The sequence below is a fragment of the Crocodylus porosus genome, unplaced genomic scaffold, assembly GCF_001723895.1.
Source record: "Crocodylus porosus isolate Cpor-Errol unplaced genomic scaffold, CroPor_comp1, whole genome shotgun sequence".
NCBI classification, from domain to species: domain Eukaryota; kingdom Metazoa; phylum Chordata; order Crocodylia; family Crocodylidae; genus Crocodylus; species Crocodylus porosus.
The window spans coordinates 11593009-11606486 of NW_017728918.1; the positions used below are offsets into that span (position 1 = coordinate 11593009).

Below are 13478 nucleotides of genomic sequence, written 5' to 3' on the forward strand. Positions count from 1 at the left end.
GCTGCGGAGCCCGCGCCTGGCCCGCCGCGGCCTGGGACTGCGCCGCCGCCGTCGTGAGTGCGGGTCGCGCGTGGGCAAGTGGGGCGGGGTGACACGCGTGGGTGTGGGCTCGTGAAGGGCATGGGCCGGGGCGGGCCCCCTCCCCGGAAGCAGCGTGGGCGCGGCGCACAGGATGGGTCCCGTGGAGCCGTGGGCGACCTCCGCGCTGCCCCGCCCCGCCCCGCCCGCAGGGCTGCCCGAGCGGTGGGACGTGCAGGAGCCGCTGCTGGAGGGCCTGGGCTTCGCCCTCAAGTACCTGGGCATGACGCTGGTGGATGCGCCCAAGGGTGAGGACATGGCGGCCGCTGCCATCCGCCGCATCCTCGCCACGGTGAGCAGGGGCCTGGCCTCAGGGGGCCGCGCGTGGGCTCTGGCCACTGCTGACCACCCGCCTGCCTGCAGGCCCGTGTGGGAGCCCGGAAGCTGCGGAAGGTGATCCTGACCGTGTCCCCGCGCGGCATCTTGCTGCAGGACGCCGAGACCAAGGAGATTATCGAGAACATCTCCATCTACAGGTGTGCGCCGCGCTGCATGGGGACAGAGGCTGGCCTGGGCCGACCCGTGGGGATGCTGGCGGCTGCGTCGCCTGCTGTCTGACCCCGGCATGGGGGCAGCGGGACTCTGGCCCTGCCGGGCGCTGACACATGCTTGCGTCCCTGCACCTGGGTTTCACGCCCTGGGACCTGGACCACTGCTCGCACGTGGGGAAGGGCAGCCCTCGCAGCCTTTCCCTTCCCAGCGGCTGGAAGCTGTGTGGCCCATCGCACTGAGCGCCCGTCATGCCTGGTGCCTGGGGTAGGTGCGGTGCGGGTGCCCCGGGCTGACCCGCTGCCCTCCTGCAGGATCTCCTACTGCACCACAGACAAGCTGCAGAACAAGGTGTTCGCCTACGTGGCGCAGAGCCAGCAGAGCGGGGCGCTGGAGTGCCATGCCTTCCTCTCCCCCAAGAAGAAGATCGTAAGCACTGGCCTGCCCGCCCTGAGTCAGCCGGGTCTGTGACCCCTGCCTCCAGCACTGTCCTGGCCCCGCTGCCTGCTGCCCTCCCAGGACTCTACCGCGTCCTCAGCAGCAGCCTCTGCCCCGCACGGCTCAGCCAGCTGCAAGTCCTCCCGCCCCCACCTCTCAGCCAGGAACAGGGCCTGGGCTGGCTTCACCCAGAGCCCTCCAGTTGCAGCATGCACCCCTGGAGCTGACCCCCTTGAAACAACAGGGGTAACAGCAGCGTCGAGTGCCTGCACACCCCTGGGAGAGGAGCAGCAGGGGTCTCCGTCCCAGGACTCCTGGGTTCCATGCTCTCCACCTTGGGACCCTCTGGAGCCCCCCTGAATTCACCATGTTGCTCTACGGGTCTCCTGGGGCCCTGCTGTCCCTTCCCCCATGTGGGGGAGGGCGCTGGGGTGCAGTCAGAGGAGTGTGGTCATGGACAGGTGTGGGGCCACAGGGGCCTGGCAGGTTTGGGGCTCTCGTTGCAGAGCTGCTGGCTGGGAGGGCAGGGAGAGCTGCCAGCCTCATTCTGCTCTCGGCGCTCTCCCACAGGCCCAGGCTGTGACGCTGACCGTGGCTCAGGCCTTCCAGGTGGCACTGGACCTCTGGGAAGCAGCACGTGCAGGTAGGAGGTGGCTCTGCCCTAGTGCTCTGTGGAGGCCCCTGGACCCACATGAGACCCAACCCCTGGCTGTGCCCCCCCCCAGCCTGTGGTAGCACCCCAAGGAGCCAGTTTGGAGGTGCTGGTCCCCTTCCCCTTCCCGCCCTCCCTACACTTGGACTCTAACTGCTGCTTTTGCCCTGTTTTAGGCTCCAGGCAGGAGCAGCCCCTTCACTCTTCCTGTGCCTTGGAGAGCAGTGAGCCAGGCAGCACAAGGGCGCCGGCTCCCATGGGAAGCACCCCCCTCCAGCACCTCGGGGTACAGTATGGGCAGAGCCAGGCCTGGGCGCAGAGCTGTTTCGCACCCTGCCAGGAGCCGTGTGGCTAAGGGGTGATAGAGTCACCAACTCCCAGACCCATGCGGCTGACGGGGGCTCTGGAGCTCATATCCAGTCCAGCCCCCTGCCTGGGGAAGGATCAGCCCAGACAAACTCTGTGTCCAACCTCAGAGCCACACAACAGTTGTCCCTGACAGCCCCAGGCATCACCCCCATCCCTGGGACACTGCTTCCAGGGGGAGTCATGGGCACTGCAGAGAGCCCAGGTCGAGGCCATGCCCCCGCTACAGGGGAAGGCAAAACCCCCCAGTCCGCACCAGTCTGAGCAGGGGGCAAAGCAGCATCAGGCTGAGCCTGAGCACAGGGGCAAGACCCTCTAGCCAGGATCCTGTGGGGTTAGTGCCAGCAGGAGCATTGGTACAGCCTAGTCCCCATCCCCAGCCTGGGCTGCGGCAACACCAGCACCTCTGGGGGAAGCTTCAAACCCCCTGACACATGGAGCAGAAGGGGGCGGGAATGGCACCTTCACAGCAGAGCACGGGCATTGCTGCACCTAGATCCCCCCCGACCAGCCCAGCCTCTCCTTGACACCCAGTGACAAGTGCTGCTTTGCCCTCTCCCCTGGCGGAGACCCCCTCTCCTGACTGTCTCTGCTCCCGTCTCTCACCGAAAGGTGGGAGCCTTGAGTGAGGCGTCCCCACCCTTCCACACCCCGCTTCAGTGTGCTGCTCCCAGGGGCTGTATGCCTGGTGCTTCCAGGTGCTGGGGGGCTGGAGCAGGGACCCCTCCTTCCCGTGCCACCCACATGCTGCAACCAGAGCTCTGTGCCAGCACACACTGGGGCCAGACGGCTGCTTGCGGCATCCTCCCCCTCCCCATCCCCATCCCCATGGACTCCAGGGGGGTGTGCCCTGCCCTATCTGGGGTGCAGAGCCCCATGGCTCCCCATGCCCCACGGCTGGGGCTGGGCATGGAAGCTGTGTCCCGTGCAAGGCCCTGCTCAGGGAGGGACTGGGGACAGTTCCTCTGAGAGGGTTTAAACCCTCCCATCCTCTTCAGGAAGAGGAAGAGGAAGATGATGACCTGGATGAAGCCTTTCCCAGGTAGGTGCCACGCCACTACAGTGACTGTGGCAGCAGAGCCAGCCTGAGCCCAGCTCTGGAGCCAGGAGGCCAAAACCCCAGTAGTTTCCCCCACCGCCATGGAGGCATCCCGGGCCCCTGGCCGCAGTCTGTGCCAGGGCCACTGCTGAACGTCGGGGGCACCGTGCTCCTGGGTGCAAAGGAGATGCCTGGGGGGCCCCAGCTGCCTGGTGCTGGGAGCCGTGGGTCCTTGAAGCTGTGCCCCGTATTGTCGGGCTCTGCTCATAAAGCCCTCCCTGGCCACGGTCATGGGCTGGCCTGGCCACAGCTGCCCAGGGGGGCTGGTGCCTGGTGCCCCCCGGTTGCAGGGGCGACGCATGCTCTCTTTGTTCCCAGCTGCACGGAGGAGGGCGCCCCGGGGCTGGCAGGTAAACAGCCTTTGTCCCCCACCTTGTCCTGCCCTACCGGCACATGCCCCCTGCCGCAGCGGGGGCCAGTGTCACGGCACGGCCTGGGGAAAGGCCTCTCCTGCTGGGAGATGCCCCCATGCCTCCCCAGCTCCGCGGCCTCGTCCCTCTTCTGTTCCAGGCTCGACGCTGCCAGCACCGGGAGCAGGGGCCTCGTGTGCCACACAGCTGGCAATGAGCTGGCCCCGCCTGGGCCGCCCGCCGGACGGCAGGGCCAGGCGGGAGGCGGGTGCCAGACCCCACGCACCCGAGCAGTCCTGCCCTGCAGTGTCTTTGGGCTGACGTGGCTCCGGCAGGCCTCAGCACCACAGTCATGGACCAAGTGCTCATCTCCACCCTGTGCCTGAGCCCCGGCCCTGCGCACTGCCCTGTGGGGGCAGCCCCCGCCCCTGCCAGACGCTTGCACAAACCCTTGGCTCTGCCCCCGGTAGCCGGACCGAGCTCCCTGCCTGTTCCCCGCACTGCTTCTGGCTGCAGCCCGTCTGCTCTGCTCCAGCCGGCCCCAGTCCAGCTCCTCTCGTACAGACCTCAGCTCCGTTCCAGGTACATGGACCAGAAGAGTCCCTGCAGCCCTGTGGGCGTGTGGCACTACGGTCTCTGCTCCTCTCCTGCTGCCCGTGGCGGGGGCCATGCCAGGTTGGGGGCTCCCAGCTGCCCTGTGCAACCTCCTAGCCCCCAGGGAGCTTGCTTAGACCCAAGGGCTGCTGCCCCCCAGCCCCTGCCAGGCTGGTCCTGACCCCTGGCCAGGTGAGCTGCTGCCTGCCAGGGCTCTGTGCTTGGGCTTTGGCCTCCACACCAGGCTGGCCGGCAAATGGCAGCAAGCCCTGCCCCACACCTGCTCCATGCCCTGGGGTGCTCTGTGGCAGGTCAGCAGGGTGCACGGTGCTGGTCACAGCTGCCAGCCTGGGTCCCTGGCCCTTGCAGCCTGGAGCTGGCGTTAGAGGTGTGCTGGAAAGGGGTGAGATCTGCCCTTGTCCCCTGGAGCATTCCCTCTGAGCTTTGGTCCATGGGAAGCGCCACTGGGTAGCAACCAAACAATGGGAGGGGTGGCCTCTCTGGGACCCCTCGCTGAGTACGTGGGATCCTGCACCATGGGGTAGGCTCCCACCCTGCTGTTCTGTGCCCTCAGGACAGAGGCCGCAATGAGCTGATTGTTGAGTTCAATAAACCCTTTTTCTACTGTTGTAAGCTGGGCTGGGCAGCCAGGCTCTGTGCCACGGGCACCCCGAGGCCAGGATGGGGCTACCTGCACCCACGGCAGACCCTGCATCGCGCGAGCAAGGCAGCTGCAATGTTCCTGCATGTGGTGCCAGGGCCCCAGAAGTGGCAGGATGGCCCGTCTGCCCCTCCCCTTGCCCCTTTGCCCCTGGTGAGGCCGGCCCTCCCCTTCCTCACACACAGGCAGGGCCAGCTGGGTTGTGGCCCGTGGCCACAGGGCCTGGGCAGGCTCCTTCCTCTTCCAGCAGGTCATCTTGCTCCTGGCCCCATCTCAGCCCTGTGCTGCCATGGGACACGGCTCCCAGCCCCAGCCGCCACGGAGCCTATCCTGCCCTGCCTCAGACCACAGACTTTTATTGAAAAGCCCCCACTACGGGCACTGCTGGCCCTGCCCCCCACCCCTTCCCGCAGAGGAGGCCAAGTCCGGAAAGTGCTGTGCGCAAAGGCTTGATCCTGGAAGACGCCGTGATGCTGAGTCCTGGGGAGGGAGCTGTGGGCCCGCTCTGGGTTGTGTGTCCGGGGCAGGAGCCAGGCCGCCAGTACCTCCATGCTGTCCTGGTTGCAGGGGTTTGGCTGGTGCCCTGTGCTGGCCCTGGGGTTGCAGTCCTGCTGGGGCAGCGTGGGGCCACCAGCTGGCTCGGCTCGATCCAGGGAAGCGGGGGCTCAACCAGCAAAGCCCAGCACCTGGGCCCACCCTCATCCCCCTGCAACCCTCAGTCCCCTGGCCTGGCCCTAGTTGCATGGAGGGGAGCAGCCTTACAAACCCCGGTGACCCCTGCAACCCCCCCAAACCCTGCACTGACCTGGTCTCACTGCAGACAGTCCTGACCTGGGCCCCCGCACCCAGCTTGCATGCACCACCTCAGCTGTCCTGACCTGGGCTTGCATGTGCCACCTCGGCTGAGACCCTAGGCTCAGGGAAATCCCCGTGGGGAGGACAAGAGCCAAAGCTGCCTGCTGCCAGGAGCCTGGGCTGGAGCCGACGGAGGGAGGCACCGGTGGTCTCTCCCCAAGAGGCCGCAAACCCTCGTCCTTTCCCCTGCGTGGCTGCAGCTGGGGCTCGTAGGCGATGCAGTCCTGTGCTGCCAGTGCCACCCGTGTGCTGCGTGCACTGCTCCATCCCGTCTCCATACACGGAGGAGCGTGTCCTGACCCTGCAAGCATGCTCTGCTCTGGTTGGACCGGTCCAGTGCTGGCCCTGCACTCACACTTCGATGATGTTGACTGATGGGGACTTTTTCTGCCAGAAAGAAGGGGGCGTTGAAGCTGGCACTTGCCCTGGTGCAAGGGGCTGGCTCCCGCAGCCTGGCACACGCTGAGGAGCACTGAGCACCACGCTCCCCTGCAGCTGCAGCACCCGCAGGCCCAGTGGCCTGGGCCCACCTGAGAAACCCACCTCCCCCAAGCAGAAGAAGCAGTGGGCAGAGCCTGGCACGACAGCCCCCACCCCATGCAGGACCCAGGGTGCAGCCAAGGTTTGGAGAACCCACAGCAAGCCCCCTGCACGGGGGGCGAGGCACAGCCAGCCAGACCTGGGCACAGTTAGCTCTCCAGCCAGGTCAGGGGTCGTCACGGGGGGTCCTGCTCCATGAGACACGGATGGTCATTGGGTCTGCGAGCGGCACTTTGTCCATGGCCAACCAGGCAACAGGGCTCTGCCCTCCTCTCCACTCCCCTGGGGCCAAGGTGGCAAAGGGATGGATCCTCAACCCTGCGCAAACTGGACCAGGACCAGCCCCCAGCAGCATGCGTGGCCTCACAGCTGGGGCAGCAAAGCGGGGTCCCCAACGTGTCACCATGCGCCAGGCCTCTCAGCATCTGGTCCCACCGTCTGGCTGGCCCCTGCAGCCTGGCCCTCAGCCGTGCACATGCACCCACCTTGCTCCGCAGGAGTCCCCCCGTGGGCCGCTCGGGCGTGCTGTGCTCCGACGACGGCTTTGCCTTCTCCTTGGTGTTGTTGGAGTCATTGTCCTTGATGATGTCGTACTGCCGGCAGAACAGCGCAATCACCGCTGCCGCGACACGGGGGGGGGGGGTCAAGGGGCTCAGTCACACCCCCCTGCCCCCGGCCTCCACTGCAGGCTGTGCTGCCATGGCCCTCTGGACACCCCTCAGCCCCCATCAGCAAAGCCCAGGGAGGGCTGTGACCACGGGGCCAAGACCCCCCTGCTGTCCAGGGGCCCAGCGTGTTGCAACCAGTCCCAGGGGCTCCTGTAGTGTGCCCCATGCCCCCTCCCCAGGCTGCAGTGGCACCCGAGAGCACCCGCAGCATAGCCGGGACCTGCCACACACACCTGCCCACATGAGCAGCACGGCCACGATGATGACAATCTCGCCTGTCTGTAGCTGCCGCTCCTTGTCCAGCCCCTCCACCGTGATGTCGCCTGCGGGTGCGCACACCCCGGTCAGCCACCAGCCACCCCCTGCTCCGCTTGGGACCAGTGCGGGGGGCGGGATTGAGCCCTCCCCGTCCCCATGGGGGACAGAGGCCAGGGAGGCAACTGGCCCTTGGGACACAGGGCTGCAGGCCCTTCGCTGCGGCTTCAGGCTGCCCAGTGATGATGACAGTGATGGCAGGGGCTGCCCAGCATGGGGGACTGGGGTTGGGTATTGCTGGACTGGGGATGGTGCCATATTACTCTGCAAAGCTGCGGGGCACTGGCCCCCGCTCAGCTCCAATGCAGCGCCAGTCCCGGATGGGCTTGCAGCCTCCCTCTGCAGGGACACGGCGCAGCGCAGGCACAGGCCTGGGGGCAGCTGCTACCGGCTGCCACGTCCTCACTCCCCATTGCTGTAGGAGCGCCCAGCACCAGGCCAGCTGCCCCTTGCCTGGCTGCCCCTCAGCGATGGCGCAGGGCTCACCTTGGTTGGAGCTGTTGGAGGGGAGGCGGTCCGTCTCCTTCAGGGTGCGGAAGTGTACGCGCTTGCTGGCCTGGCTCTCGCCGTGCAGGCCAATGCTCTGCACCTGGATGACGTAGTCAGCGTCCTCTGCCAGGTCCCACAGCACACAGGCCCGGTTCGTGGTGTTCACCTCCCGGATGAACCGCTGCATCTGCCCATCCTGCCGCTGTGGGGACCAGCCCCCGTCAGCCTGGCCAGGACCCCCCCCCCCACAGCCCCACAGGGCCCTGAGAGGGCAAAAGCCCGTGCAGCTGAGAGCATGGTGCCCCCGTAGGTTTCTTGCCCAGGCCCCCAGGCCTCATGGGGCTGCTCAGGCCCCCCTGGATGCTCAGGCACCATCCCTGAAGAGCCTCGGTGCCTTGTTCAGAGCCCAGCCTAAAGCAGACCCCAGAGTGGATCTGGAGGTGCAGTGGTTGCACCCCCAATCCCATCTCCACCCACACTTCCCCTCCAACTGCAGTAGCATTTCTATCCAGGCAGTGCTGAGGGAGTCCATTGCCTTCATGGCTCCTGGTCAGCTCCCTGATTCCTGCTAATTTCTCTTCACGCCCCAGGTGTGAACAACCCACTCCTTTGTGCAGGTCTTGATGATCCACCATTCAAACTCCCCTTTCTCTACAATGCTGGTCACCACTCCTAGTCACATCCATCTCCTATTGCACTCCCCTGCAGACTACTGGTAGCTCAAGCTATAGACCGGGACTCGGCAGGGGGGTCATATGAGCTCGGGGTAGAAATGACCAGCAGGGAATTACTGGAGGCCCTGTCAAGATGCTCAAGAAGGCTAGATGATGTTTGATGACTGAGAGACACACATCTAACTATGGTGACTGCAGAACTAAGGATACAATCTCCTTTGACCTTCCTGTGCCTAGTTTCTTGTTTTCTTAAAACTACATGTACTCTAGCAAATCAGTGCACATGCCAATAGGATCATAGGCAATGAGGGCTGGAAGGGAGGTCGCACTTAGTCTGACTCCCTGCTCCAAGCAGGAGCAACCCCAAGTACATCATCCCAGCCAAGGCTTGTCTAGCCAGGTTTTCAACGCCTCCAAGGACGGAGACTCACCATCTCTCTGGGCAACCTGTTCCTATACTTTACTACCCTCCTCATGAGAAAGTTTTTCCTAATATCTAACCCCAATTTCCCCTGCTGCAACTTGAGACCATTGCAATAGTGATACTGGTTAGTGCTTGAACTGACTAAGATAGTGCTGCCCCCGTCCCCCCAAACATATTAGTAAAGCTTTTGGTTTCTCTTTAGCAGGAGGAAAGTGTGTTGTGCTCCATGTGAGGACGCACCTGCACCTCCCTATTCAAAATCCTGGATCTGCCCACGGCAGGCCTGGCCCGGGCTGTGGGTGGAGTGGGTGTCCCTGGAGCCCGGGGCAGGCACAGCTGGGGCTACAGCAATTACACAGGGCACATGGGGCTGAGCAGAGGCACCGGGGGATGAGGCTGAGCAGGGTCTGCCCAAGCAGGCACCTCTGGGAACCGTGGCCAGACGGGCTCCCGGGCTGTTTTCAGCCCAGGTGCAAGCGTACCTGCTGCAGGATGGCATAGCCGATGATGACGTCTCCCTCCGGGACGTCCCATGAGACAGTGGCAGAATTGGCCTTCAGCTGCGTCACGGTCACGTTGACAGGGGACGGGGGACGGTCTGTGCATGCGAGGGGGGAAGAGACAAGACAGAGAGGTCACTCCACTGCCCCCCACACCCAGCCGCCCCCCGGCCAGCTAGCAAAGGCGGAGGCAGCACAGCCCCATGGCCAAGGCCGGGCTCCCCCAGGGCCAGGGCACGAGGCCCCACATGGTCCTAGGGCCCCTCCAGCCCAGATGGGCTCTTTGTTCCCCCAGGGATGCAGCTTTTTCAGAGATGGGCTGGAGGGCTCCAGCAGGACAAGGGGTCCCAGCACCCCTCATCTGAGTATCCCCAACAGGCTGGTGCAGGGACTGCCGTGGCCTGCAAGCACATCTCTGCTCATGCTGCCCGCACTGCACTGGGCCAGCCAAGCTGCCTCCTATTGGGCTGCCTGGGTTCGGGTTCGGGTTCGGAGCAGACAGGAGCCAGCATGCTTTGGTGTTTCCCTGCCTCACTTTCCCTGCTTTGACCTTGAAATTTTGTGACACGCTGGGAGGAAATGGGTTAACTTCCCCCTGGACGAGGGCAGGGGGAGTCCTGGTTTCCCCAGGTCCTGGGTCTGGGCCAGTGTGGAAAGGGCCATGGGGGTATTTAGGGATAATAAGGAACACCTGAGGGGCAAACACCCAAGCCCCCAGGCTGGAGACAGCACAGGGCCTGGTGCCGGGATTGAGGGTCATAGAAACACAGCATGCCAGAGCCGCGGGGACCTGTGGGGGCACATCCAGTCCAAGCCCTGCCTGAGGCAGGATCAGCCCCATCCAAACCAGCTCACACAAACCCCATGTTCGACCTTGGAGCCGCACAACACTGTCATCCTGACGCAGCGCCAGGCATCGCCCCCACCCCCGGGATACAGGGGGGCTGCAGCTGCCAACGTCCTGCTGCTGCCGGTGGGGGTCAAGGATGCTGCAGAGACCCCAGGGTGAGGTCGTGCCCCCACTGCAGAGGGAGGCAAAACCCCCCAGTGTAGACCAGTCTGAGCAGGGGGAAGTCCCCTCCTACCCCCAGTGCAGCGTGGGGCTGAGTCTGAGTGGGGGGCGAGACCCTCCAGCCGGGACCCCATGGGGTTGGTGCCATGGGAAAGTGGAGGCGGTGGGAAAGTGTGGACTCTCCATCACTGGAGGTGTCAAGGAGAGGGTGGACAGCCATAGGGCAGCGATGCTCAAGGCCCAGCGATGCCTGTGCTCACTGCAGACATTTCCCAGGCTTCGGGGCTGCCCTGGTTGCCCCTTGCCCCTTTCTGCTCCAGGTGTCAGGGGGCTTTTCCCCCTCCCCCAGAGGCACTGGGGATGGGGCTGGGCTGGGCCAGTGCTCCTGCTGCACCAACCCCACAGGGTCCCAGCAGGAAGGTCTCGCCCCCGCGCTCAGGCTCAGCCCCAGCCCGATGCTGCACTGGGGCAGGAAGGGATTTCCCCCTGCTCAGAGTGGGTGCACTGTGGGGCTTTGCCTCCCTCTGCAGCGGGGCATGGCCTGGGCCTGGACTCTGCAGCGTCTGTTGACATTTCATAGAAGCAGGACACTGCTGCCATGGTTCCCTGTGGCCAGTTCGGTTACAAGGTCTGTATCGTGTCAGGGTCGATGGTCGTCTTACGACGAACTTACACGATGGTTTGCCCGGGCTGGCTTGGACAGAGCTGATCCTGCCTCAGGCAAGGCTTGGACTAGCTGTGATCTCTGGAGCTCCCTGCCTGCCCTGCGGCTCTGGGACTCGGTGCAATTCAAGCCTGGCCTGCACCAACCCCCCCCAAGGCAGAGGGATGGGAATTCTGAGGGGCCAGAGACCCCCCCATGCCGCAGTGAGCGTGTCTGCTCTCCTCTGGATGTCACTGCCCTTGCCCACGCCTGATTGCTAATATCCCGATACACCGGCACGTGGTTTGGAGGAATTTGCTTTGGCTTCTCTTGTACTTCTCCGGATAAAATAAAAGACCCCAGGGTCATGCTGGGTGTAACGCGATGTGCCAGGTAGCCCCGCGGCTGGTTGGTCTTAGCTGCTAGCGTCTGGGCTAGTTTGTAGGCAATAAACCCGGCTGAGCCCTTGTGACTAAGACCTGCAACCCGCACTCTCTCTCGTAACAATGAGGTCGTGAAGGGCACGGGGTCCCGAGAGCACTCGCAGACCACCTCAAGGGAGCCGATGTGCCTGTAGCATTGCCCCTGAACAAAGGGAAGGTGACAACGTGGACCGTGCCGTGGGATGACACCAGTACCTCCCTGGAGACCCACAGACCTGAGAGCCAGGGGACATCCCAGCTGCTGCTCAGCCTGCCTGGGCAATCCCTCCTCTGCACAGGACGGACCCCAGCACCCTGCCCAACTGCCCCTCCTGGGGTAACTGCAGGGTTGATGCCCTGGGGACAGGGACCGACTCCCAGCTCCACCAGAGAGGCAGCGTGCATCTGTGCCACGGGAGGCGCCAGGGACAGCATTGGCTCTCGGGCCCTGCAGACACTGTTGCTGAGCTATTAATGTGCTGAGAGGTTGACAGCAAGGCAGGAGCTGCCTGACAGCCTCCCTGCACCCCGCGCCACAGATGGGGTGTCCTCCCGGCTCCCGTGCATGCTCCGTCCAGAGCCAGCCGAAGCCGCGGTGTTTGGCGGCACTGTCTCACCAAAACCCCCAGGCCGGTGCAGGGGGAGGCAGCCAGCACAGCCCCGCTGCACCCCGATGGCCAGACCTGCTGCAGGGAGCCACCAGGACCTGGGCGCTGCCCTCGCACCCTGCAGCTTCCCCTGCCCTGACTGGGACGGAGGCACAGACTTGCACCAAGGGGCCCAGATCAGAGAACCAGAGCTGCAGCACAGCCTGGGTGCCGGGGCCTCCACAGCTCATCCATCTGCCTGCCCGAGGCAGGATCAGCCCTGCTCAAACCCTCCTAGACACATCCTGCCTGCCCTGTTCCCGACACCACCATACCCCAGCCCCGAGCACAGAGGCCCTGCCCCAGGGGATGAGAGGCAGTGCCCTGCTGCTGCCAGGGAGCTTTGATACACTGAGAGACCCCAGGCTGCGGCCATGCCGCGCTGCAGAGGAAGGCAAAAGCCTCCAGTGTGCACCAGTCTGAACTGGGGGGAAATCTCTTGCTGCCCCAGGGCAGTGCGGGGCTAAGCCTGAGCACGGGGACGAGACCCTCCCGCCAGGACCCTGTGGGGTCGGTACCGGCAGAAGCACTGGCCCAAGCAGCCCCTTCCCCATCCCCCACAATGTGGGGAAGAAATGACACCCAGCGGGAAGAGGCAGCTCTGCCAGTGCGCAAGGGGCCCAGCTGTGCCTGGACATGGCCAAGTCCAAGGCCAAGAAAAACAAACGCTGGTCAAGCAGCTGCAGATGGGGTCCGGGTCAGGCACAGGGACTGGAGCAGGCACAGCCTGCCTGGCCGCAGGGCAGCAACCGCAGGGGCAGTCGGAGGTGCGAGAGAAGGGTGCTCTGGGCCACAGACTCCTGGTCCCCAAAACCCCCAGGCAAGAGGACGGGCTCCCAGATGGGGTAGGAGGATGAACCGCCTGGGGGGAGCGCACCGCATGGGCTGGGCTGGGCGGGCTAATGAGGCAGCTCGTGGACTGGCGCAGTGACGGGGGCGATGGAGACTCCTGGGGTCAGAGGGCAGCTTGGGGTCGCGACAGCTGGTGTCAAGCAGCCTGGCTCCCGCCAGCGTGGTGCAGACCCAGGAGCCAGCCCGGCCTGGGCCCGTCGGCGGTCCCGCCTGGGCAAGCAGTGGGCAGAGGAGGCCTCCCTGTGCCCTGCGGCTGGGGCGGGAGAGGGTACAGGGAGCCTGCCCAGGGTGCCCGAGGCAGAGCGTGCGTGTGGCCAGGCCTCCCGGCTCGGGGCCACCCCTGCCCTCGGGCCCAGCGGAGCCAGGGAGCGCAGCATCGCCTCGCACCCCTGCAGCTTCCTGCGGCCAGAGGGAGGGAGCGGTCTGCCCAGCCCGGGCCGAAGGGGGCTGGAGACTCCAGGACAGGGGGAGTCCGCAGAGGTGGCCGCGGCCAGAGCAGGCTGCGGTGCTGGAGGCCGCGGCCTGCTCTGCAGGCTCGGCTCGGCATGGGGCTGTGCAAGCCGGCAGGCGGGCCGGGCCGGGCCAGGCCGGGCAGCCCGCAGCAGCGGGTGAAGCAGGCTGGAGAAGAGGCCTGTCCAGAACAAACCGTGGCCCCAGGCCCTGGCCTCCCGGCTGCCCCGACAGCAGGCCTCGCGCCCGGCCGCGGCTGG

General features: G+C 65.3%; 2 protein-coding genes across 3 annotated transcripts in view; one reads left to right on the plus strand and one right to left on the minus strand.

Moving 5' to 3' along the window:
• Window position 1: 1 nt before the first annotated feature.
• The window catches only part of LOC109312075 (low density lipoprotein receptor adapter protein 1-like), a gene marked incomplete at its 5' end in the record, with an annotated part of 16845 nt that continues 3368 nt past the window's right edge, over window positions 2-13478 (plus strand). Inside the window, 10 exons of the mRNA XM_019538124.1 lie at window positions 2-53; window positions 231-370; window positions 442-554; window positions 882-996; window positions 1576-1648; window positions 1834-1943; window positions 3022-3065; window positions 3413-3472; window positions 3633-3896; window positions 8118-8120. Coding sequence (XP_019393669.1) covers window positions 2-53; window positions 231-370; window positions 442-554; window positions 882-996; window positions 1576-1648; window positions 1834-1943; window positions 3022-3065; window positions 3413-3472; window positions 3633-3858 — 933 coding nt within the window. The remainder of the gene's footprint in view (window positions 54-230; window positions 371-441; window positions 555-881; window positions 997-1575; window positions 1649-1833; window positions 1944-3021; window positions 3066-3412; window positions 3473-3632; window positions 3897-8117; window positions 8121-13478) is intronic.
• On the minus strand, window positions 5061-9362 carry FNDC4 (fibronectin type III domain containing 4). 2 transcript variants are annotated; one of them, XM_019537298.1, is made up of 6 exons: window positions 9175-9362; window positions 7592-7790; window positions 7024-7113; window positions 6608-6741; window positions 5625-5969; window positions 5061-5590 (listed from the first exon to the last, which is right to left on the minus strand). In XM_019537298.1, the coding sequence occupies exons 2-5, from the start codon at window positions 7779-7781 to the stop codon at window positions 5934-5936; spliced, it is 450 nt and encodes a 149-aa protein (XP_019392843.1). In that variant the 5' UTR covers window positions 7782-7790; window positions 9175-9362; the 3' UTR covers window positions 5061-5590; window positions 5625-5933. The 2 variants fall into 2 exon arrangements, with proteins under 2 accessions (XP_019392843.1, XP_019392842.1); XM_019537297.1 differs by having other exon boundaries at window positions 7592-7796; window positions 9175-9361.

Excerpts from the sequence above, each read along its gene's own strand:
- FNDC4 (XM_019537298.1), bottom strand. The coding sequence starts at position 7,781 with ATGCAGCGGTTCATCCGGGAGGTGAACACCACGAACCGGGCCTGTGTG. Across the intron at positions 7,114-7,591 it reads CTCCAACAGCTCCAACCAAG|GCGACATCACGGTGGAGGGG; the intron begins GTGAGCCCTGCG and ends GCGCACCCGCAG. Across the intron at positions 5,970-6,607 it reads GGGGACTCCTGCGGAGCAAG|AAAAAGTCCCCATCAGTCAA; the intron begins GTGGGTGCATGT and ends TCTTTCTGGCAG.